The following is a 24,173-nucleotide window of genomic DNA, read 5'->3' as shown; positions in this document are numbered from 1 at the left end:
GCTGCAGCAGAAGCCCTGTCTGGAGTCATCAATCATTTAATAACCCCCTGGCGAATCCGATCTCCCCGGGGGGTTTTCTGCCCTCCCTTCTTTCTCGCTCTCCCCTCACCTTCGGGGAGGCGGTCCTGGGTGGTCCCCCAGCTCGCGTCCCCACTTAGGAACAGGAGGTGCCCTGGGGGTCGGGGTGGGCTGCTCGCCTGGCCCTTGGCTCAAGGCTCTGGCTGCTCCTTGAGTCCTAGCAGCCTGGGGGGAGATGCTGCTGCAAGGCGTGTCTGGGGCTGTGCTCATGTGATGAAGCGAGGGAAAAACAAGGGGGAGGAGGAGGCGGCAAAGAGGTGGCTTTTTTTTTTTTTTTTTTCTTTTAAGGAGTTTGCCGCGAGCGCGTCTCCTTCATTCGCAGTCTGGGCGGGTTCGGAGGAGGACGGCGGGAGAGGAAAGCGCTCTCGGGACCTCGCGGGGGCACGGCTTCTGGCTCTTCTCCGCGTCCCTGCGATTTGGGGAAGGCGTAACCGAGCAGCCAGGCGCAGGAGGACCGCAGACCAGCCATGGGCGCCGGCAGCTCCACCGAGCAGCGGAGCCCCGAGCAGCCGGAGGCGGGGAGCGCGACGCCGGCCGAGCCCGAGCCCAGCGGTAGCGGCTCTGCGGCGGAGGCGGCGCCCGGCACCCCGGGGGATCCAGGCATCGCCGCTGCGGACCCCGCCACCAAGGTAGGGCGCGCTGGGCCACCTGCCCCGGGGGAGGCGGGGGCGAGGGGCGTCTCTAGATCTCCGCCTGTGAGAACTTCCTCGCCGATGCAGCCCATCTGCAAACTCGGGAGCAGGAATGCTTCTTTCTAAGCTTTTCAGGGTCTTTAGCGCCGGGGCGGGACCAGAGCAGCGGCGAGCGCGGCGGGGGGCTTGCATCTTTGTCGTGGGTCTTCCTGGGGAGGTGACTGCGCCATCCGCAGTAATAAAATCCGCCCCCTGCCCAGAGCTAACTGAGCCTTTCTCCACGCTCTTCCGGTGGGAGCGACCCAGCCCTACCCCGGCGAGCTGCGGGCGGGAGCCCGCGGAGAACTGACCTCCCCCCCTGCCGAGCGTCTGGAGCCCCCTGCCCCCGCCCCGTCTCCCGGATGCAGAAAGTCAGCCGTTGGGCCTTGACGGGTGTTGCAGCCCGGCGAACCCGACACCCGTGGGTTCCCCGCTGCGTACGGTCCTTGATACCAGCTCTGTCTGGAGCGACCCGGCTTTGGTACCCAGCCCTCCTGCGGCAGCGGCTCGGGCAGACACCGCCTTTCTGATGCGGAGAGAGCCTGGGGTGTAGCTAGCTCGCGGCCAACGAAAACCTGAGCCGAGCCGACGCTGCGTTTGCAAAAGGAATGACAGGTTTCGCAAACCCGGCAGCGTCCTCCTTTGCGCTCAATTCATTGCCTGTGGACTCAGTTGGATAAACAAATACTGGAGGAGTAGTTAGAAGTTCTCAAAGGATGCGGTCAGAGGCGTAAGCAAGCATTCCCTGTACTCTGGTCTATGGAGGCAGTGCTGAACCTCCTAGGCATTTTGCGTTCTATAGCCGTGAGTCTTCAAGGCTTAAATATTTATCCTTGGCAATGACAGAGGCCAAGATTGTGATTTGTTCAGATCGTTGCATTTTAAATTTTTTTTCCCAGTATGTGTGTTCATTAGCAAGACTTCGCCCAACCCATTTTGTGATGTTTTATAGGAAGATGTAGATAATCATACTTGATACTTAGAAAGGAAAAAAAAAAAAACCCTAAAAACTCCAGGGTCAAATTTGAGGAGATACAGAGTTTATGAGGACCCTTAGGAGTTATCTCAGGAAAAAGAAAAAAAAAAAAAAGAATTATGTCAGGAAGACTAGATGTTTACAATGGTGGGGGCAGCCCTGAAATCTAGGTAAATTTTACAGAATCATGACCTCATTGCCTTGACCTTTTAGCTGTCCTGGTCTTAACTAGATTACCTCTAGTTGTTAACATAACTGCTTGTAAAACTCATAGTCACCAGAGCTGTAGATGCTCCCAAGTACTAACTGTGCCTGGAACATGGAGATTTTCTAAGAGTTGCTTAAGGAATGTCCTATCCTTTTTAAGGTCAGAGCTACATTTTAATATTACTGTACATCACTTTTGATGCCAACTACTGTCAAAATAACTGCATAACTAGCATTTAGAGTCCAGTAATGAAAGTAATTTTAAGGTGTAATTGCTAAAAGCTTGCAATCAGAGAACTTTTTTCCCTTGGCTTTTGCACAGTGTGGCTTTTATCACACTGAGGTTTGGTCCTTATTCCCTTCCCTGAAAACAGCAATGTGTTTGTTATTTAAAATATTCCTTCCATTCTGTTCTCCGTATTTTTCTTCCATAACCTTATCCTGCTCCCTTTTTCCTAGTCACCACCATCTTGAAAACAGCCAAAAGACCTCCTTTTAAAAAATTACTTAAATGACATCCAGAAAATCATTGGACTTTTTGGCATACTGCCCAGTTATCAATTTGGAGACAAATCGATACACTTACATGTATCCTTGGGAAATGTGTAGTTTTTTCATTTCAACTAGCAAAATTTATGACTCAGGTTTTGAAGACCTAAGTCTTTGCAAAAGGACTCTCTAATTAAGAATGATTCAGCACATGGCTCTAGCCTCTTCGCCCTGCTCAGCTCCAACACCTGACCTCTGAGTAATCCCATCTGCCAGCCTACGTTTCCTTAGCACCGTGGACCCTTCTTTCCAGCAGTTTCCACCTTTGTGGGTTTAGTGACTTGATTAATAAGTGTTTTTCTGGCTGTTCTGAATGCTTCACAAGGGCAGGGACCATATCTGGTGTTGCTTATAACAGGTGTCACCCCATGTGTGGCATGTGTGGCTTCATGCAGGATGATGCTGGCTCCCTGTCAAGTTTTCACTGTCAAGTTGGGGGAATACCTTGGCCCATCTACTTTTTCTGTGACCTCATAATCATGATCTGTCCCACTTTGCAGGTAGTGACTAAGTCAAAGTCAGTCTGGTTATTCACAGACCAAGTGACTAGTTAGTGGAAAACTACGATTTGGGGACTTTGGCTTCTGTTATCCTAGAATGGCTTGTTACCACTGCAGTTTCAAATTGCCTTTAAGAGTGCCTATTGTGGCTCAGAGGTAGCCCACCGTACTAGTATCCGTGAGGACTCGGATTTAATCCCTGGCCTCCCTCAGTGGGTTAAGGATCCGCTGTTGCTGTGATCTGTGGTGTAGGTCAAAGACACGGCTTGGATCTGGCATTGCTGTGGCTGTGGCACAGGCCGGCAGTGGTAGCTCCAATTTGACCCCTAGCCTAGGAACTTCCATATGCTGTGGGTGTGGCCCTAAAACAAAAAAACAAACAAAACAAAAGACACAAAGCCTCAACAAATTGCCTTTAATCTCAAATAGACAAATATAAATGCAAGTGGCTCAAATGAGACCACTTCCTACATTGGATTAGTTATGAGTTATATCTCGAGCTTCTTGCATTTTTTTTTTTTTGGCTGAGCTCGTGGCATGCAGAAGTTCTTGGACCAGGGATTGAACCCGTGCCATAGCATTGATCTGAGCTAGAGCAGTGACTGCATCATATCCTTAACTACTAGGCTACCAGGGAACTCCATCTTGAACTTTCTCAGTTGGGTCTGTGGAATGCTGATCACTCATGAAAGGCTGTTAGCAGATTTTTTTTCCCATCCAAATGATATCTGTATCATGCATGCTGCCTATTTAGCTATATAGTTTACTTTCTTTTTTTTTCCTGCTAATTTTAGTTATTAGTTACTAAGGGCTCACACCTCACTAATTGAATTGGAGGTCATGGGGGAGGTAACTTGATGCCTCAAGCGTAAGCTTTAGATGCACTGAGACAGAACTCTGGGTTTATCTGTGATGTATGAATGGAAGGGGAGGGAGTCCTGTCTCCCCTTCAATCTTTTACAGTCTTTGTATGTTCATCATGAGTGGAAATGCCTTGATCAGTTACTCTCCAGGCTGAATTGTGAGCCTTGGCTATTTTGGCTGTTTTGGGGTGCCAGAAGATTAGACTATCTGAACATAGGTGGTAAACAAAGCCTCTTGTTATTCCTCAATCAGCTGTTTTTTAAAAATTTGAAGTCATCTGCTTTAAAAAAAAAAAGAAAACAGTGTTTTCATTTGGGTAACAGGATAGGGTGGGGCGGCCAATGACAAACTTCTGGATCTCTGGCAGATCTTTATTTCTGGGGGTTTTTTGTTTGTTCGTTTTTGACTTTTTGTGTTTTTAGGGCTGCAACCTGGACATATGGAGGTTCTCAGGCTAAGGGTCCAATCGGAGCTCTATCTGCCGGCCTACACCACAGCCACAGCAATGCAGGCTCCGAGCCACATCTGCAGCCTACACCACAGTTCACGGCAACACCAGATCCTCAACCCAGCGAACAAGGCCAGGGATGGAACCCACATGCTCATGGATGCTAGTCTGGTTCGTTAACCACTGAGCCACGAAGGGAACTCTAAATCTTGACTTCTGGAGCCAAGCTCCAGGCTAAATCTAGACAATCAAAATCTCTCAGTAAGCTTTGCTGTCTCTTCTGCTCAGTGACCCAGAGCTGGAAAGGAGCCATCCCCAGTTGCAGCAGTGTGGGGCCCGGCGGGTGGGGAGATGAGACCCTTTGCCGTCCTTTAGGCTGTGGTTCCATTTGGTTACAAGAGCTGTGACTCAAATAGTTGTGACCCATTGTCCCAGTGAGTAGATTTAAGGATGTTCTTGTCTTTTGTGTGTTAAAACAGGCAGTTGAGTTCACCAGAGGCATTTCATCATAACTCTCCCAGCCTGAGCTAGTGTCTCCTTTCCCACCTGCCCTGTGTTTGCAGAATGGGAGTGGAGAGTGAAAATGGCAGTAATGTGTGATCGTGTCACCGCCTTACATTATAAGGGCTAGACTTTTAGATGATTTTAAGAGAATGACACATTAACAGAATGTTTCTTATGTGTGCCTACCTGTATTCCCATGGATTTACCTCCAATTACAAAGGTGCTACTCAGAGTTCCATCGTGGCACAGCAGAAACGACTAGGAACCACGATGTTTCGGGTTTGATCCCTGGCCTCGCTCAGTGGGTTAAGGATCCAGCGTTGCCATGTGCTGTGGTGTAGGTCACAAACACATCTCAGATCCTGAGTTGCTGTCGCTGTGGTGTAGACTGGCGGCTACAGCTCCGAATAGACCCCTAGCCTGGGAACCTCCATATGCCACAGGTGCAGCCTTAAAAAAAGACAAAAGACAAAATAAAAATAAAAAAATAAAAAGCAATACAAAGGTGCTACTCTCCGACTAGAGCACATTCCAGAAATTGGAGGGGTGGGTGCGGATGGTCATTTGGACTAGTGATGGGCGGTAGGGATTGCAGTGCTTTCCTTTTCATCCATTAGAGCCTTTTAGGCTCTTAGATGTGTGAGATCAGTGGAGATTTCCACTTGAAATACTTCCCTCAATGAGGAACAGGCCCCAGATGTGCATCCTCTTTGAATCTTCGAGTCAACTAATCTCTGTGCCTTGATAGCTTTAAACTACATTGTAAGGATGATTCTAGTTTGGTATCTTGTAGGATAATTAATAAAGTGGAAATAAAGTGTTTGGCTTTAAAAGGTACCAAGAATGGCATTCCCATTGTGGCTCAGCGATAACAAACCCGACTAGTATCCATGAGGACACAGGTTCAATCCCCGGCCTCGCTCAGTGGGTTAATGATCTGGTGTTGCTGTGAACTGTGGTGTAGGTCACAGATGCAGCTTGGATCCTGTGTTGCTGTGGCTGTGGTGTGTGGGCCAGCAGCTATAGCTCCATTTCACCCCTAGCCTGGGAACTTCCATATGCTGCAGGTGCAGCCCTAAAAAGATGAGAGAGAGAGAGAGAAAGGAAGGAAGGAAGGAAGGAAGGAAGGAAGGAAGGAAGGGAGAGCAGACAGACAAAAACAAAGGTACTAAGAAGGAGTTCCTGCAGTGGCGCAGTGGGTTAAGGATCCTGTGTTGCCGTAGCTGTGGCGTAGGTTGCAGCTCTGGCTAGGATTTGATCCTGGTCTGGAAAACTTCCATATGCTGCAGGTGCAGCCGGAAAAAAATAAAAGATTCTAAGAAGTTGTTTCTTTTTCTTTACCAATTTTAACACCTGTTCAGTGTTACAAAATACTGATGAAAGGAAAATCCAGCCAGACGGTGCCAGTCGTGGTGCCTTCTTTATGCTGCGGTCATTTGTGAAGTGAGAAATTAGAATTTACAGTCCTTGGCGTTGTGAGAAATATATCAGTACTTTTATCTCATGAAAAAAAGTGAAACTAAGTATCCTTAAAGCTAATACTTCTTTTATAAACTGAAAAAAAATTTATAATTTAGAAGTTTCATTTTGAAATAATGCAATAGAAAAATATGAAAAAAGCTGGGTTTGGAAAGGAGGTGCTCTATAGCTTATAAATATGTAAGCTTCTTTTCAATAAATTCTTAAAAAATCTATAATTATACTAATTTGTCTTGTCTGTTTAGATTTGGGCCATTTTCCAACAAATTAGCAGCTTACTAGAGAATGTAAGCATGAGGTTATACCTACGATCCTTTGCATCCTTTCATTAATACATCTAATTACAAGGTTAAGATATTAATCTGTAATAATTTATTATACATACTTTTGTATTTATTATCATGAATAATTGAGTTTACTTATTTAAAACTGTTGCCTTGGTCAAAATTACACTGTAAAAAATTGATCATTTCATAAACAATGAGATTCTATTGTATAGCACAAGGAACTATATCCAATCTTTTGGGATAGAATATGCTGGAAGACAATATAAGAAAAAGAATATATAGATGTATGACTGTGTCACTTTGCTGTAGAGCAGAAATTGGCATAAAATCGTAAAGCAACTATACTTTTTTTTTTTTTTGGTCTTTTTTGGGCTGCACCTGAAGGATATGGAGATTCCCAGGCTAGGGGTCTAATCAGAGATACAGCTGCCGGCCTACACCACAGCAAGGCCAGATCCGAGCCTAGTCTGCGACCTACACCACCACTCACAGCAACACCGGATCCTTAACCCACTGATCAAGGCCAGGGATCAAACCTGAAACTTCATGATTCCTAATCAGATACATTTCCACTGTGCCACAATGGGAACTCCTCAATGATACTTTAATTGAAAAAAAAAAACTCAAAAAAAAAAAACCAACCAAAAACCTGTTGCCCTGACATCATCATTCTTGAATCATCAAGGCTTTATAAAAAGGTAATCAAAACACTTGCTTACTCCTATTAAAATTTTTATTTAAAGTCATTGCAAAGAGGAGTCGTTTAATATTTTTCTAAAAATGTTAATGTTTGAGGACTATAATTTGTAGAGCACGGTAGAAAGGAAAAGTCTCCTGTGCTTCCCCACCTGTCAAGTACTCACTGTTGACAGTAGTTTGAAATCTATGTTGGTCTTTTCTTGCATATTCTTTTGAAATTTATATATTCAAATTTGCAAGTATATAAATAAGAACAATAGCCCCATCTTTTCCTTTTAACAAGTAAGGTCTTATCACATGTATTCTGCAACTTTTTAGGGTTTGGTTATCTTCCAATATCAGAACATAAAGATTGACCCTCATTCTTATGATGGCCTGCATAAGTCTCTCATTTATGTGTTTGTTCTCATTTATAATGATAGAACAAATCTCTTGTGTTTATATTTAAAATTCGCTAGTTTCTTTTTTCCATTTGGCTGTGCCTATGGTATATGGAAGTTCTTGGGCCAGAGACTGAACCTGAGCCCCAACAGGGACAGCATGGAACCCTTAACCCCTAGGCCACCAGGGAACTCCTAAAATTTCCAAGTCTTCTGTTATTTTACATTGACACAGGGAATATCCTAGTTCAGACACCTTTGTATGTGTGCAAATGTATCTCAATAGATTTCTGGAAGTGGAATTGCTGGATCAAAAGGTTTATCTATGAAAAAAGAAAAGATACATGCACCGCAGTGTTAAAAGAGAAAGATGTATATGCATTTAGAATTTTGCTAGTCCTTGCAAAATTGACTTTCCCAAAAAGATCCAACCACTTTGTATCTGTACTATATAGAGATCAGAACTCACCTTCCAATGCCTTTGCCTCAGTGGATGGCAGGTTTTCTAATATTTGCCAGACTGCACCTCAGTGGGCACCTCAATTTCCTCAATTTCATTTTTAATTATGAAGTTGGGGGCCTGGTCGTGAATATGAGCCTTGTGCTCTTATTCTGAACACCGCTCCATCAAGAACTGGACTGGCTTTCAGAGCATTCAAAGCCACAGTTTTGTTTTTTTTACCATTAGTTAATTTTAAAAGACTTGTTTTCCTCCGAAATTAATCAAAACTGGGAAAAAGCAAGTCAGAGTTAAAAGGGGGGGCTGAGGTACCACTCCTATTTATTCCTTTTCCTTCCCAGAGTAGTAAACTGTCTCTCATTTTATTGGCTTGGATCAACTTTGCAATGACCTACTTCTTTAGCTATCAATTGGAAACTTTCCCCTCTGGGAACAATCTAAAATCATCTAGTTGCCAGAAATTTCTTCATACTTGTGATCCATGAAATGCTGGAATCAGGGATTGGGGGCAGCAGAAATCCGCTTCCCGGGAAAACAGTGGGCCACAGACCCCGCCCTGGGCGCTGTTCTTCTCATAACAAATGACAGTCTGGCCCTGTTAACTGGAATAAATGCGTTTTCCCAGAAAAACGTAGGTGTTCAAAGCGCAGCAAACTACAGGGTCTTTCCCGGACACCGTCAGCCTTAATACAAGTATTCATTCAAGTTCAAAGGCTTTTGTCTTCCCTACAGTTTCTTCTTAATGTTAAACAAACCACCAGACAAAAAAGGAGGGGGGTGGGTGGAGAACCCCGGTAGCTTCATTCTGTCTGACTTTAACCTGCTTTAGTAAAAATATCAGTTTTATGTTTGTAAATGCCATAAGCCTTCGTAACTAGGAAGGAGCAAGCACTATAAATCATCAGTGCAGAGGGGTTAAATTGTCTGTGGTTCCAAAGCCTGGTTGAGCAATTGAATCACCTGGGAGACCTGGGGAGCTTTTTTTTTTTTTTACCTGAAATATAGTTAATTTATAATATTGTGTTAGTTCCAGATGTATAGTACAGTGCTTTAGTTATACATGTATATATATTCTTTTTCAGATTCTTTTCCCTTACAGGTTATTACAAAAATATTGAGTATCGTTCCCTGTGCTACACAGTAGATCCTAGTTGGTTATCTATTTGATATATAATAGTGTATATGTGTTAATCCCAAACTCCTAATTTGTCCCTACCCCCTCCCCACCCCACCCCCAAATGGGGTTCTTAAAGACACCACCGGGGGGACTCGTTCTAGATGTATTCAGTTGGAATCCCAGGCCATCCCAGGTTAGCCTTACTGCTCAGCAGGGATTCTGATTGGCCTAGTGTGACCATCACTGCCTGGAGGAGGAAGTGTGGGGTGTGACTAAGAAAGGACTGGGAGAGGCTGGTCCAGAGTTAAGAGCAGCACAGGAGTTCCCGTGGTGGCACAGTGGTAATGAACCCAACTAGTATCCTTGAGGACTCAGGTTTGATCCCTGGCCTCGTTCAGTGGGTTCAGGATCCGGTGTTGCCGTGAGCTGTGGTGTAGGTCACAGATGCGGCTTGGATCCTGCGTTGCTGTCGATGTGGTGTAGGCCGGCAGCTGTAGCTCCAATTGGACCCCTAGCCTGGGAACTTCCCTATGCTGAGTGCAGCCCTGAAAAAAAGACAGAGTTAAGGAGTTCTCATCCTGGCGCAGAGGTTAACAAATCCGACTAGGAACCATGAGGTTTCGGGTTCGATCCCTGGCCTTGCTCAGTGGATTAACAATCGGCGTTGCCGAGAACTGTGGTGTAGGTTGCAGACGCAGCTCGGATCCCGCGTTGCTGTGGCTCTGGCGTAGGCCAGTGGCTACAGCTCCGATTCGACCCCTAGCCTGGGAACCTCCATATGCTGCGGGAGCGGCCCAAGAAATGGCAAAAAGACAAAAAAAAAAAAAAAGACAGAGTTAAGAGCATCACAGACTTGATTGAGGCTGGCACTTGTGTGAGTGGGGAGGGAGGGTTTCAGATGATGGCAGGAGAGGTGGTTATTTCCCTTCCACACAAAGAGGAGAAAATAAAGGGAAATATTTCTCCTACATAAGTTCATCCCTTTCTTCTACTCTCTGGAAGCCAAGGATGCTGCTGGTAGAGGCTTTTCTAAATGGAACGTGCTATTCAGGGTAAATAGGTGTGGAATCAAATGCTCTTATCCTTTCTGAGTCAAGAGCTACTTGTCAGGGTTCTTCACTTTTTGTGACCACCTGATTTGCCTCTTAAACCTCTAACCTCATTTATCATAAAACGTCCCTCATGTTGGGTAAGTAGACAGTAGCTGATGGCTTCGTTTATGGCATTTGGCTGGTCCAAAATTCTGTGAAGAAATCCTAAAACTCTGGAGTTCCCTGGTGGCCTCGTGGTTCAACATCTGGGGTTGTCACTTCTGTGGCTTGGGTCACTGCTGTGGTGTGTTCAGTCCCCAGCCTTGGAACTTTTGCCTGCCATGGGCACAGCTGAAAAACAAAACAAATCCAAAAAACCCAAGTTGTTGAAGACCAGAATAGGGTTCTGGCTTTCCCTGCCATTTACTGTTAAGTCTTGATTTCATGAACATTTTTTTTTTACTGGCTCCTGGACTCCAGGAAATGGAGGTACCGAGAAGAGGGAAGTTCAAGAGACTGGTGCTAAGAACAGTTTCAAGGGCTCCCTATTCATCTCTTCGGTCCTCTAAAATGGATTGTTTTCTGGGGGTGGGGGGATCTAAATTCATTTGCCATACCAGTTACCTGTTATTCCACTGCCACTGAATAAATAGTCCCTCCTGCTAAAACTCAAGTTTCCATATGCCTATATATGTTCATTGATTTCTTTTTATTTTTAAGAATTTCCTGCTGTTTCTTTGTACCTGTAGTTAAAAGCATTAAGAGAGGGGCTAAAAATCTAGCAGACCCATGATTCAAAATACTTTTATATTCTACATCTACCCATCTCATGGCTGTGGTTAAGTTTATATACATAAATATTAAAAAGTGGGCAGCCTGTGTTGTCTTCTGAAGTGAATAGGCTTTCTTGGGGTGTAATAACATTATGCATTAAAAATAGCCAACCAGGGAGTCCCCATTCTCAGTGGTAACAAACCCAGCTAGGATCCATGAGGACGCGGGTTTGATCCCTGGCCTTGCACAGTGGGTTAAGGATCCGTTGTTGCCATGAGCTGTGGTGTAGGTCACAGACGCGGCTCGGATCCTTCGCTACTATGGCTGTGGTGTAGGTCTGCAGCTGTGGCTCCCATTCAACCACTAGCCTGGGAACTTCCATATGCGCACTTTTTAGGTGCGGCCCTAAAAGACAAAAAAGAAGGAAAAAAATAAAGAAAATTGAATAAATAAAAAGAGCCAATAGGAGGGGTTTCTTGGGGCTACCTTGAGATGCTATCTCCCAGGCTTAAGTCCTAATTTCACCCCGAGATAAAACTGAACTCTCCAAAAAAAAAAAATATAGGTAATAAATAGAAAATGAAAATAGCTCAGTATCATCCTTGAGTACCTCATGGTCCATGTGAGCTGGGGGAAGTAGTAACAAAGACTCTAAGTTGGATAGACAGCAGAAGAATTGCCATTAGTTGGTAGATGTCCATTCAGCGAATTGTCCAGATAACTGACGTGCAGAGAAAAGAAGATTTTGGCAAGTGTTGGAGGCAGATAAAAGGCCATTAGTCGGGAGGCCGGAAGGTTCGCTGCCTGTGAGGGAGCTGAATGCTTGTAAGAGGAAAATGGAAAGGAGATGATAGCATTGGAGCTGATAACATGAGAGCTTCACAGGCGGCAGAGAGCCAGTGAAGGCTTCTGACAAAGAACAAAGCAAAGAGGCAGACCCTCGCAGAGGACATTTATAAGAACGTGGGGGTGGGAGTGAGACCAGAAGGGGAGATATTGCCTTGACGTGGTGAGAGGGGCACCCACTGGGATGGGTGCAGGGTGTAGGCTCCGCATGGGCCAGTCAAACACAACTGAGATTTCAAGACTTGGATACGGAGCGCCTCAGTTTCTCCAATAGACAAGGATGTCCCCCCTCATCATGTGAGTTTCCCTTGTCTGTTGCTGAGTAACCAATGGTGCCAAACTGATCTACACTGAGAGCATCTTGGAATGGGAGACCATCACTTGATAGGAACAGCTCGGGACTTCTTTAACATAAAGAAGTTGGCTGCAGACTCTGAGTAGCAGCAGAGGGCATCCGTGAGATCGATAGTGTTTCTCTAAATAGTTGTCTGCCACTACTTAGCCCAGACCACCAACACTGGAGGCAGGGCAGGCTCGTGGAGTGGGGGCACAGGGGAAGGTCAGATATCACAAGAGAAGAGATGATGGAACCAAAGGAGCTGATGGTAGCTGCTGGGGAGAAGGCGGAACCATCAGCAACTTCATAGAGAAGACTAGATAAAATAGATGGTGTGGGTTGAACAGCCACTGGGTCACTGCTTCCTCATGCATCAGTGACTTTTTTACCCCAGCTCATCTGGGTCCACCTAAAAATGAAAGCAGCTGATGGTTGACGAGCACTTCTTCCATTTGTAGGCAAAAAATCCAGGTGGCTCGGGGAATGTTTATCTTCACGTTCAAAGAAGACATTTCTTCGTTGCAATTTTTTCTGTCTCCAGCACATGCCCTTTGGTTTGCCATTCAGAAGACAATTTATGGTTTGCTATTTTCCTTCGTGTCAGAGCATATGATTTCTTATTGAATTGAGCCATTACAGCCTCTGGGTTTTGTCTGCTTCGTGATCAGTTTTCTGCCTTCACTCCTGATGTTGACTATCCTTATTCAAGACATGCCTCATCGTGTACTTGATTATTTTCCTTACTCTTTGAAATGCATATTTTTGCGATGCACAAAACAGGATTGTTGATGTATGTTATGATTCTTAGCTTTGTTTCACATTTGTAGTTCTGGATAGTTTTTCACTAAAGTGACGAACTGCTTGTGTAATGCTTCTTAAGAAACTTCTGTTTGAAATTATCCTTCACTTGGGAAGGTATGTAAAACAGTCTTCCTCCACCCCAGTAACACTGAATGCTCTGCAAAGTTCAGCCTTAGATACGGTTGAGTTTACACTGTGGTACCAACGGGGATTGAGATGGGATGGGGATGGGAAAAGGTTTGTGATCTTACAGGAAATTACCAAGAAATAGACAGTCTCGATGATGGATTTTTCTTAATTATTTCAGAAGTGACATCTTCAAACAATATTTAGACGCGGGCTCCTGACTCCTATAGTGTTAATCTAAATATTTGAATGGAAATTTTTGTTCTTGTTCTACCCTGTTTTATATGAAGTAAGTTATTGAAAAGCAGTGGAAAATATCACCCCTAAAGTTTATGAAATCAGTCCTGATTCTTCAATCCTGACACAAGTTAGTGGTATAAAATTTAAACAAAGACATATTTGACAGTCATGGGAGCAGAACTCAAATTGATGGGGTTTTCTGTCTCTCTTTTTTTTTTTTTTTTTAAGTAAGACCTTCAGGAGTTTGTTTCCTTTAAATTTGGTTTGATGGCCGTGTTAGAGCTGCCTCTTATTTGCAATATAGAAAATTTATTTTGCTTTTATTAAAATGAAGATTGCTTGTTCTTTTGCTATTAATTGAAGACACACTAAGGTCTTTGGACGGCTCAGAAGGCTTTGTCCTCAATGGAGAGTCTTTGGGGAGCTGAGTGGACCTACAGAGTTATCTAGACTTGCAGCGGTGACAGAGATTTCAAGTCCCTTCTGGAACAGTGCCCCATAAACAGTCCTCCACGACAGGGAGGAATGCGAAGAATGCTGGAGTATTCAGGGAAGTAGGTCACGGTTTAAAGCATTACAGTTGTCAGAGAAAGTTTCTCAAGCGGGCCCTACGATCCTTGCTCGGTCCTTACCCGGGGTTTTTTCCGACTTTGTGGCTAAATTAATTGCTCAGTCCAAGAGGGGGGTACTCCTTGCCCTCTCGATATCAAAAATAGTTAGGGGCTGTAGATGAGTGACTTGAAAATCATAGATGTGGTAAGTGTTTTTTCTGAATTGCACAGTCTTGGAAGAAAAATTGTTTAAAGTGTAAACAGGCAGATGATGTGTACGTGTATTTAGGAAAATCAGAGAATACCTTCTAAGTGAACTGGGGAGCTTTCTTTGCTGCCAGGACGAAGGGCTGCGGGGACCAGCTGAGTCCCCTGTGACTACGTGTGACTCTAGTCTATGGTAGGCATAAGCGTGTGGAAACCATATTTTGTTCTGAATTGTAGCCTGAGTGCTGGACAAAGAGGCACTAACATGATGGGTTCAAATGAGAGAGAGAGTTCACCTCCTGGGGTACCAGGAGAGGTGGGATGGAGGATGTTACGGATGAGTGTGTCACTCACAATCCCTATGCTGGAGTTCCCATCGTGGCTCAGCGGGTTAACAACCTGCTGTAGTCTTTGTGAGGCTGTGGGTTCCATTCCTGATCTTGCTTAGTGGGTCAAGGACCTGGCATTGCCACAAGCTGCAGCGTAGGTCATAGATGCAGCTCGGATCTGGTGTTGCTATGGCTGCGGCCTAGGCCTGCAGCTGCAGCTCTGATTGAATCCCTCGTCTGGGAATCTCCATATGTCACAGGGGCAGCTGTGACAAGGGGGAAAAAAATCATGTTGAAACTCTAATCCCCAGTGTGATGGTATCAGGAGATGGAGTCTTTGGGAGGCAGGTAGATCATGAGGGTGAAGCCCTCAAGAAGGAGTTAGTGCCCTTATAAGAGGAGACACCACCAAAAAACCCAAAAAACAAAAAAAGGAGACACCAGAGACCTTGCCTCCTCCCCTCAAGTGATGCCGTCGGTAAAACAGGAGGAGAGCTCTCAGAAGCTAAGTTCTGGACTCTTAGCTTCCAGAACCCTGAGAAGTAAATGTTTGCTGTCTTACCTCCCATTTGTCATGGCAGCCTGGACTATGACAGAGGAAGGGGAATTTATGGTGAACTGTTGAAGAATGGAGATGCTCGAGAGTAGGAGGCAAGAAAATAATTAAAGAATTGTTTTAAATAATAAAAATAAAAAATCAGGAGGCAAGAGAGAACCTCCACGTTGGGAGAAATAGTGAAAAATTGTCCAGGATAAAAGTCTTGGAGTTCCCATTGTGGCTCAGCGGAAATGAATCCGACTCGCATCCATGAGGACATGGGTTCGATCCCTGGCCTCACTCAGTGGGTTAAGGATCCAGCGCTGCCGTGAGCTGTGGTGTAGGTCGTAGATGTGGTTCAGATCCCACATTGTTACAGCTGTGGTGTAGGCCAGCAGATGCAGCTCCAATTCAACCCCCAGCCTGGGAATTTCCATATGCTTCGGGTGTGGCCCTAAAAAGCCCCCTGCAAAAAAAAAAAAAAAAAGGTCTAGGAAAAAGTTGGGTTAAAGATTTTTTTTTCTTTTTCTTTTTTGGCTTTTTAGGGCTGCACCTGCAGCATATAGAGATTCCTAGGCTAGAGGTAGAATCAGAGCTACAGCTGCCGGCCTATACCACAGCTCACAGCAATGCCAGATCCTTAACCCATTGATTGAGGCCAGGGATCGAACCCGCAACCTAGTGGTTCCTAGTTGGATTTGTTTCCACTGCACCACGATGGGAACTCTAAGATTCATTTTTTTAACTGCAGAACTTTGCAGACCCTTTTCTGTGTTATTAGTAATTATGCCTCTCTCACGGGTGCATATAGCATGCAGTTTTACCCAAATGCACCTGGGAAATGCCAGGCTAGTGAGGAGAGCACAATTAGCACAGTGTTTGAGAAGCTGGGAGAAGGATCTTGTGTCCCTGCTGTGGAGAATTTGAGTACCAGTGTGTGACTCCTGCATTTACTATAATTGCCGATGTGAAGCCAAAATTAATTGGGATTTATATTTATATCTGTTAGGAAGGAGGCAGGGACTTAACTTTCTATTTCCAATCTGAGACTGAGAGAATAATTTTGAGATATTAAGGAAATTTGTTCACTTAAGGGGGAGCAAGAAGGATAGATTCTCATTTCATTCATGTAAAGATGATTGCTTTTTTTTTTCCTTGAGTTCCTGTTTGTGGCTTAGTGGTAACGAACCCGGCCAGCATCCATGATGACGTGGGTTTGATCCCTGGCCTTGCTCAGTGGGTTAAAGATCCAGTGTTGCCGTCAGCTGTGGTGTAGGTCGCAGACGTGGCTCGCATCTGGCATTGCTGTGGCTGTGGTGTAGACAGGCAGCTGTTGCTCCTATTCGACCCCTAGCCTGGGAACTTCCATACGCCCCAGGTTTGGCCATAAAAAGACCAAAAAAAAGATTGCATTTTTTATGTCTAATTTTTAGATTAACTATACATAGTTAAAATTAAGTAATTAAAAATTAACTTACTCTCTGGATAAAATGGAAAAATATGGAATATATCCCAGCTTTTCTTTTTTTTTCATTAGCTACAACCCTGACATGCAGACATTCCGAGGCCAGGGATCAAACGCCCTCCACAGCAGTGACAATGCTGGATCCTTAACCCATTAGACCACCAGGGAACTCCACAGCCCACATTTAAATGTGTACTATTTGGGAAATGCCTCAAATTATTCTGAGATAAAATATTTTTCTTTTTTTTTCTTTTTTATGGCTTCACCCACAGCATATGGAAGTTCCTGGGCCAGGGACTGAATCTAAGCCACAGCTTCGGCCTAAGCCATAGCTGCAGCAATACCAGATCTTTTAACCCACTGCGCCAGCCACCCCGGGATCGAACCCTGGCCTCTGCAGTCACCTGAGATGCTGTAGTCAGATTCTTAACACACCGCACCACAGCGGGAACTTCATGTTTGTATATCCTTATTAAGTTATGTGTAGAGTTTCTGATGTATTTAGGGGACTTTCAGTGAGAGGAAAAGAAGTAGAAAATTGAGCAACAACAAGGATAATGAAAAATTTTGGACTGAATATACTTTGTATTAATTTCATTGTTCAGATAATCCAGATAACTGCATCAGGATTAGTTTTTATTTTCAGTGTGCAGTGAGCCAAATAACATCTTTACAGGGAGTTCCCTTCGTGGTGCAGCAGTTAACGAATCTGACTAGGAACCATGAGGTTGAGGGTTTGATTCCTGGCCTTGCTCAGTGGGTTAAGGATCGGGCGTTGCCCTGAGCTGTGGTGTAGGTTGCAGATGCGGCTCAGATCCTGAGTTGCTGTGGCTCTGGTGTAGGCCGGTGTCCACAGCTCTGATTCAACCCCTAGCCTGGGAACCTCCATATGCCTTGGAAGCGGCCCTAGAAAAAAAAAAAAAAAACAAACAAAAAAACCCCCAACTTTATAAACTCAGTTTCTGCGGCCCTTAATTGCACGTAGAGCTGCACGTCCTAGTACAAGTCACTTTATGTCTTGAAACTTCTCTTAATCGTATTTTCTGGGGCCAAAGACAATTGGGCTACTGTGAAGTCAAGTGCTGTAAATTACTGTGTTCCTCAACCCCTTTCCAGCTCCTGCAGCAAATACTGGAGGTATTGTAACTTATGTGAACTCGAACGCAGATCAGGGGAAGGTCAGAACAGCCTTCTTGAATGAAGTTGCAAATTCTTCCTCTGGCAAATAAGAAAGTAAAGGGAAATGTCAACCGTTTGTTGCTTTTTATGGTCATGAAGAAGGAAAAATCCCCAAAGCTTCTGATTCCTTTGCTATGAGCTGACCAGCTGGCTTATTTCGACTTCGGATAAGAAGTTGAGACGCACGCTGATTTATTTTTTCCTTGAGTCTGATCAAAGCAAATAACTGTATCCCAGGATTGTAACTAAGCTAAATTTTTAAGAAAGTTGCTCCTTTGGAAAACTAAGAATCAAATGTGGGGCTCTTCTTGTAAGGTTGCTTTAGGCCATGTAAGTGGGAACAGCTCCGTTTAGGCATAGTAATGATTAATGCTTCTTTTGCTTTCCTTTTTTTTTTTTTTTTTTGGCCCAACTCAGGCATGTGGAAGTTCCCCGGCCAGGGATCAAACCTGAGCCACAGCTACCGCACAGCCAGATCCTTAACCTGCTGTACTGCAAGGGAACTTCCTGATTCCTACTTTTCTTTTTTTTTGTCTTTTTTTTTTTTTTTTTTTTGGTCTTTTTAGGGCCGCACCCACGGCATATGGAGGTTCCCAAGTTAGAGGTCCGATCAGAGCTATAGCCGCCGGCCTACACCACAGCCACAGCAACACCAGATCCTCAACCCACTGAGCGAGGCTAGGGATCAAACCTGCAACCTTATGGTTCCTATTCAGATTCATTTCTGCTATGCCACGGCAGGAACTCCTGATACCTACTTCTAAATTAACATGTACTTGGAGTTCCCTCTGTGGCGCAGCGGAAACGGATCTGACTAGGAACCATGAGGTTTCCGGTTTGATCCCTGGCCTCGCCGAGTGGGTCAAGGATCCGGCGTTGCCATGAGCTGTGGTGTAGGTCACAGATGCAGCTCGAATCTGGCGTTGCTGTGGCTCTGGCGTAGGCCGGTGGCTACAGCTCCGATTCGACCCCTAGCCTGGGAACCTCCATATGCCTAAAAAGACAAGAAAATAAAATTGAAATAAACATATACTAATACTTTTGGTCTTAAAAATTAGCTCATGTATATAAGTTGAATATCCCTGTGCGTTGACCCTTCAGTGTAACTTTCTGTGCTTATTCACATACAAAGCATGAACTTTCTACAACTGAAAAAGGAACCTGGCTGAGCCAGTTGTGTGTGCTCTGCCCATGGCTAAGGGCTCCCCACACAGTTATTTTGTGTTTTGGGGTTGATTACAAGAGTGAAAATCTCTAAGACATAAACTAATGCATAAGCCTTAAGGGTCAGGCATATGTGGAAACAGAAAAAAACATATATACGCACAGTCCCGTCTCTCACTGACTGTCAGCTCACTCACATTTGTTGAGTTTGAGTACCTAGTAGGGACCAAAGAGTTTTTTGGGTACTTGTGCTTGCTATTTCCTATCTTACCAATTGCTCATAACATCTTTGAGCTAAGAGATATCATCCTCGTTTTATTTTATTTTATTTTATTTTACTTTTTTTTTTTTTTGGCCTTGCCCTTGGGATCAAACCCAAGCCACTGCAGTGACAACACCAGATCACAGTTACAAACACCTGCTGGACCACAAGAGAACTCCCTGTTTTAAAAAGGTGCCAACAGGAGTTCCCCTCATGGCTCGGTGGTATGCCTGAGGATGTGGGTTTGATCCCTGGCCTTGCTCAGTGGGTTCAGGATCCTGAGTTGCAGTGGCCATGGTACAGGCCGGCAGCCACAGCTCCAATTGGCTCTTTAGCCTGGGAACTTCCATATGCTGCGGGTACAGTCCTAAAAAGACAAATAAATAAATAGGTGCCAACAAAGTGAACATTTCTGGAGCTTTTGATCGACTGGCTCTTGCGTTCAATACGAGGGCTCTCGTATTGGGCAGCTCCCAGGCTTGGGGCTGATGAGGAAGAGACCACAGCCACGTGAAGCGGGCCTTGGCCATGATGCTGAGAGGACTGTTCATGAGGACTCCGACACACTGGACAGCTCCTCAGAGTCCTGGGCGCTCTGCTGCCCCAGGATTCCAGGATTCGGCCCTGTATCTGCTGTCAAGTAAATAGCAAACGATTCATCTTTGTGCGCTATCGCAGACCCTGGCCCCACTCTTCCCGACCCATCAAGGCGGGGAGAGAGCTGACTCCAGGCTGTCAGAGCTCCTTGAGTTGGAGGCAAATCATGCATTTTCCCCTTTCCTTTGGGTGCAGCTGAACACCAGTCTCCCCGCCTCCCCTTTGCTCTGCCATCCTGACCGTCATCATCCATTGACCATCCCCGTGTAGACCCCGCCCCATTTCCTCCCTAAGGGCCATCCCCCAGCTGACTTGCCAGCCCGGATCAAGGCTTTGACCTTCAGGGATACTGTCCTCGCCCGGGGCTTGAGCACCCCATTATATCCACCACGTTTCCATCTCTTTTCATATGCATCTGTGTGTTGGACAGATTTACTTCCAGAAGAGCATTTTTCTCGGGCCCCTTGGCCTGCCTCCTCAATCCCCCAAGATCCCTCTCTCCTGATGCCTTCAGCCTCTCGTAGAGTGGCTGTCACTGCCTCTCGGCTCTTCCTTTCACCCACATCCAGGCCATCATGAAGCTGGTTCTAGAGCTCCCTTCTCAGATCTTCTTCTCATTCCCTCATCTTTGTTTTTCTTTCTTTTTTAGCCTCCCTGCGGCATGCAGAGTTCCCAGCCCAGGGGATCCGATCCGAGGCACAGTTGCAACCTAAACTGCAGCAGCTGTGGCAACACTGGATCCTTCACTCACTGTGCATGGCTGGGGATCAAACCTGCAAACCAGCACTCCCGAGACACTGCCGATCCTGTTGCCTCCACAGCAGGAACTCCTCCTTCCCTACTTTTAAATATCTTATGCAATATCCTGCAGCATGAGCCTTCAAATTAGGCTCCCTGCTTCTAGCCATTTTTCTCTATGTATGGACTGCTTTCTAGATGTAGACAGTTGGATGGTGGAAGTACCCGGGAACCCTGTGCTCCGAGAGCCTCTGCTTGCAGGTGCTTGTCTGTCCCTCCACCTTTTCCTCGGGGCCTCCAGGCACACACCTGTGCATGTGTTATCCTTCACTCCCCAAGTTCCATCTCGAAGGTTGAGAGAGAAGATTTTACCAGTGGTTTGTGAGGTGCTTCCTTTTGCTCTTCTTTGTAGTTTTTCTTCCATTCAGTGAATGTAGCAATAACGGGAAGCTCTTTCCATTGCCTTTGTTTGATTTTAAATACTTTGCACATAATGCAGTTACACGGCCTCAGAGAAATGCCTACATAACTGAAGTCAATTTTCTAGCACCGTGGGCATCCTCAGATAAATGCGGACTGTGGCATCTTGATCATATTTGTATAAAAACGTGGTCTGGGCTATAAATCTATTCCATTCTTGAGTTGGTTTTTATTTTGGGAATTCTGTCTGAAGCAGAAAGCTGGCCCACTAACTTAAAAATTCAAACATTTGATGTACCGGCATTTTCATTTTTAACAAGCAGGTAATCTGATATGAATTAAATGAAGCTTAGAAATTACTTGTTTTCCTTCTCCTCTCCCCACCTCCAAAGAAAAGGAACTTCCTAAAGCCTCTGATAACGTCCATCATAAAACAGCTGCAGCAATGCTCTGTCAGGACTCTTTCCCAGGCGGTCATTCTTCCACCCCGTGCGCTCAGCCTCTCCTGTAGGTTCCTTTTTTTCTCTTTTAAGCTAAAGGAACACCCCACAACTTCAGGTCTAAGGCGTTAACAAGTTGGGGGGGAGGTTCTTTCCTTATTTTTCAGAGTTTAAGCCCATTTTCTTTGCCCGAATATAAAAAATAGTATATTCATGGAAGTTGTTAGTCTTTAGATCTCTTCTTTACAGGTGAAAAATGTGTTCCTGTGGCTTTTCCAGAATCTTCTTCTCTTAACTTTTCTCTTTGACTCACCTGGTGATTCTCTGAGTCTGGATAACTTAATGGCAGAAGAATTACCACTTACTTCCTGAATCACCACTTCCTGGGCGTCCGCTAACTCATACCTTTTTTAGCTGTATCCGTGCAAAGCCCTGGTCCTTGGGGAGTCCATTCAACAAATACCACATTCCTTCTGTTGCTATTTCTTTAGTGATTTTTGCTCCACAAGCTCTTGGGAGATGTCCGGTGCACTGCCTTGGCTTCCGTTATCTCAATGTGCTGTCAAATCCTGAAACCATCCATCTCTCTGCTAGGGACACCTCTAGTTCCTTGTCTCCTGCTCCTTCAAGCTGAGCCCACCCGCCCCAAATGTATACCTTCCCCACTCTCTTCCCGGTTGATATAGAGTCTCCAGGCTGGGGCAGGTGGAGAGGAGACTGTTCCTGCGAGAAGAGCTGGTGGTGTCCAGAAGGATCTGAAAGAAAGAGGAAGGGAACAGAAAACATCAGCTTGGAGGATGGCCCCACGGTCTCCGTGAGCCAAGATGGGAACTAGAGCAGGGTGCGGTCCCGCCAGGAGGCTTGGATGAATGGCTGATGTGCCTGGAGGACCACAGACAAAAGCCTATTAGCTGTAAAATATATGTTTGGAACAATTTACTAGTTTTGCTTGCTAATGTCATAAAAGAACAAGATCTATATTTAATGCAAAATTCTAGACGGTTCCTTTGCCAATAAATTCTCCATCACACAAATGCATGTTAAAAATAGATTTTTATATAATATAAATATGTATGTAATATTTCTGGTAAAAAAAAAAAAAGTAAATTCAGCTTCCAAAATCTCATTTATTTGGATGACACAGACTGCATTTAAATTTGTAGGAAAATAGAATTTGTAGTAAAAGCTTATGTTTCGGGGACAAAGTTAAATTTATACATGTAAGGAAAGCATTCGTTTCTTTCTGCAACAGTTTTATTGCTATATAATATACACCTAACATATAGTTCATCCATTTAAGGCATACAGTTCAGAAGTTCCCATGTGGCTCTGCAGGCTAAGTATCTGGCATTGTCATTGCAGTGGCTTAGGTCACTGTTGTGGCATAGGTTCGATCTGTGGCCCAGAAACTTCTTCATGCCTCAAGTGCAGCCAATTAATCAATCAATAAAGTGTACACTTCAGTGATTTTTAGTAATCAAACATTCTTTATTGAAAAATGTTGGCGTTCCCAGGTGGCCTAGCGGTTAAGGATCCATCATTATCACACCTGTGGGCTGAGGTTCAATCTCTGGCCTGGGAACTTCTGCATACCATGAATCCTGCCCCAAAGAAAGAAAAGAAAAATGTTATCATTGAACAACTGGAAGCAGGTGATATTTGTTAACAGATCTGGTTTTAGGTTCTTATGGCTGCTTCACACTTTCCCTACAGAATCCAGTTAGCCCCTTATAAAATTTATTGAAAATCAAAACATAGGGAAGGAACTATTACTATCTGAACTTTAATCACCGTAGCGATTTCATGACCCATTATGTCAGTTAGCTAAGCCAACTTCAACCCAGTAGATCTCAAGTTCATTTTCTTCTGCTGTATTTTTTTGTTTGTTCTTTTGTTTGTTTGTTTGTTTAGGGCTGCACCCACAGCATATGAAGGTTCCCAGGTTAGGGGTTGAATTGGAGCTATAACTGCTGCCACAGCCACAGCCACAACAGATCCAAGCCACGTCTGCAACCTACACCACAGCTCACGGCAACACCAGATCCTTAACCCACTGAGTAAGGCCACAGATTGAACCTGTGTCCTCATGGATACTAGTCAGATTCATTTCCACTGAGCCACCATGGGAACTCCTCTTCTGCTGTATTTTAAATCTAGTAGAAGACATTAGATATAGCAGGTGACAATAAATTTGAATATGTTAACTTACCTGGAGAAAAGACCACTTAAATTCAGGTTTTTAAAATTTAAGACTAAATAAGAGTGCTTGTTAAAATCTAACAATATAGGAGTTTCCTAGTGGCCTACATGGTTAAGGATCCCTCACTGTCACCACTGTGGCTTAGATTCGATCCCTGGCCTGGTAACTTCTGCATGCTCTGGGCACAGCCAAAAAAATATAAAAAAAATAAAAAACCCTAGCAGTACCTACATAAGTATATAATAACCATTCTTTCCCCTAATGCATCCATTCCCCATCAGTCTCTGTTATCAGAAGAAACCACAGATAATAGTAAGTATAACAACCTTCCTGGTCTAGAATGGATTACTCAATAGATGTGTAAAAAAAAAAAAAAGATTATTAGGAGTTGGCTACTAGGAGTCAGCTTGGATTCGCTTAAGGATGAACCTAGTCACCAACTTTAATTTTCTTTCTTTTTCTTCGTTCCTTGGTCTTTTGTTCTTCAGGCTCCTGGACTGTAAGATTTGGGGGGTATGGCCTATGGTGTCTGACACAACAGTCATTTAGCAACTCTCCTTAAATGCAGTCTAGCCACTTGCACAAATGAATAAACACACTTGATTGATCATCTGGTAAGAGTTGCTTGCTGTTTTATCAACTCGCATCAGAGTAAAGGCAGGAGTTCCCGTCGCGGCTCAGCAAAAACAAATCTGACTAGCATCCATGA

At 44.6% G+C, this 24,173-nt stretch overlaps 1 protein-coding gene across 1 annotated transcript in view; it reads left to right on the top strand.

The window, feature by feature from the left end:
- The first annotated feature begins 370 nt into the window (after nucleotides 1-370).
- Nucleotides 371-24,173, top strand: part of AKAP12 (A-kinase anchoring protein 12) — a 110,912-nt gene continuing 87,109 nt past the window's right edge. Inside the window, 1 exon segment of the mRNA XM_047769935.1 lies at nucleotides 371-707. Within this exon segment, the coding sequence (XP_047625891.1) occupies nucleotides 546-707 (162 nt within the window). The 5' untranslated portion in view covers nucleotides 371-545.

The sequence above is a fragment of the Phacochoerus africanus genome, chromosome 2 (assembly GCF_016906955.1).
Source record: "Phacochoerus africanus isolate WHEZ1 chromosome 2, ROS_Pafr_v1, whole genome shotgun sequence".
Classification (NCBI taxonomy): domain Eukaryota; kingdom Metazoa; phylum Chordata; class Mammalia; order Artiodactyla; family Suidae; genus Phacochoerus; species Phacochoerus africanus.
Note: the sequence above shows the minus strand (reverse complement) of the source record. Positions and strands in the feature narration are given on the sequence as shown.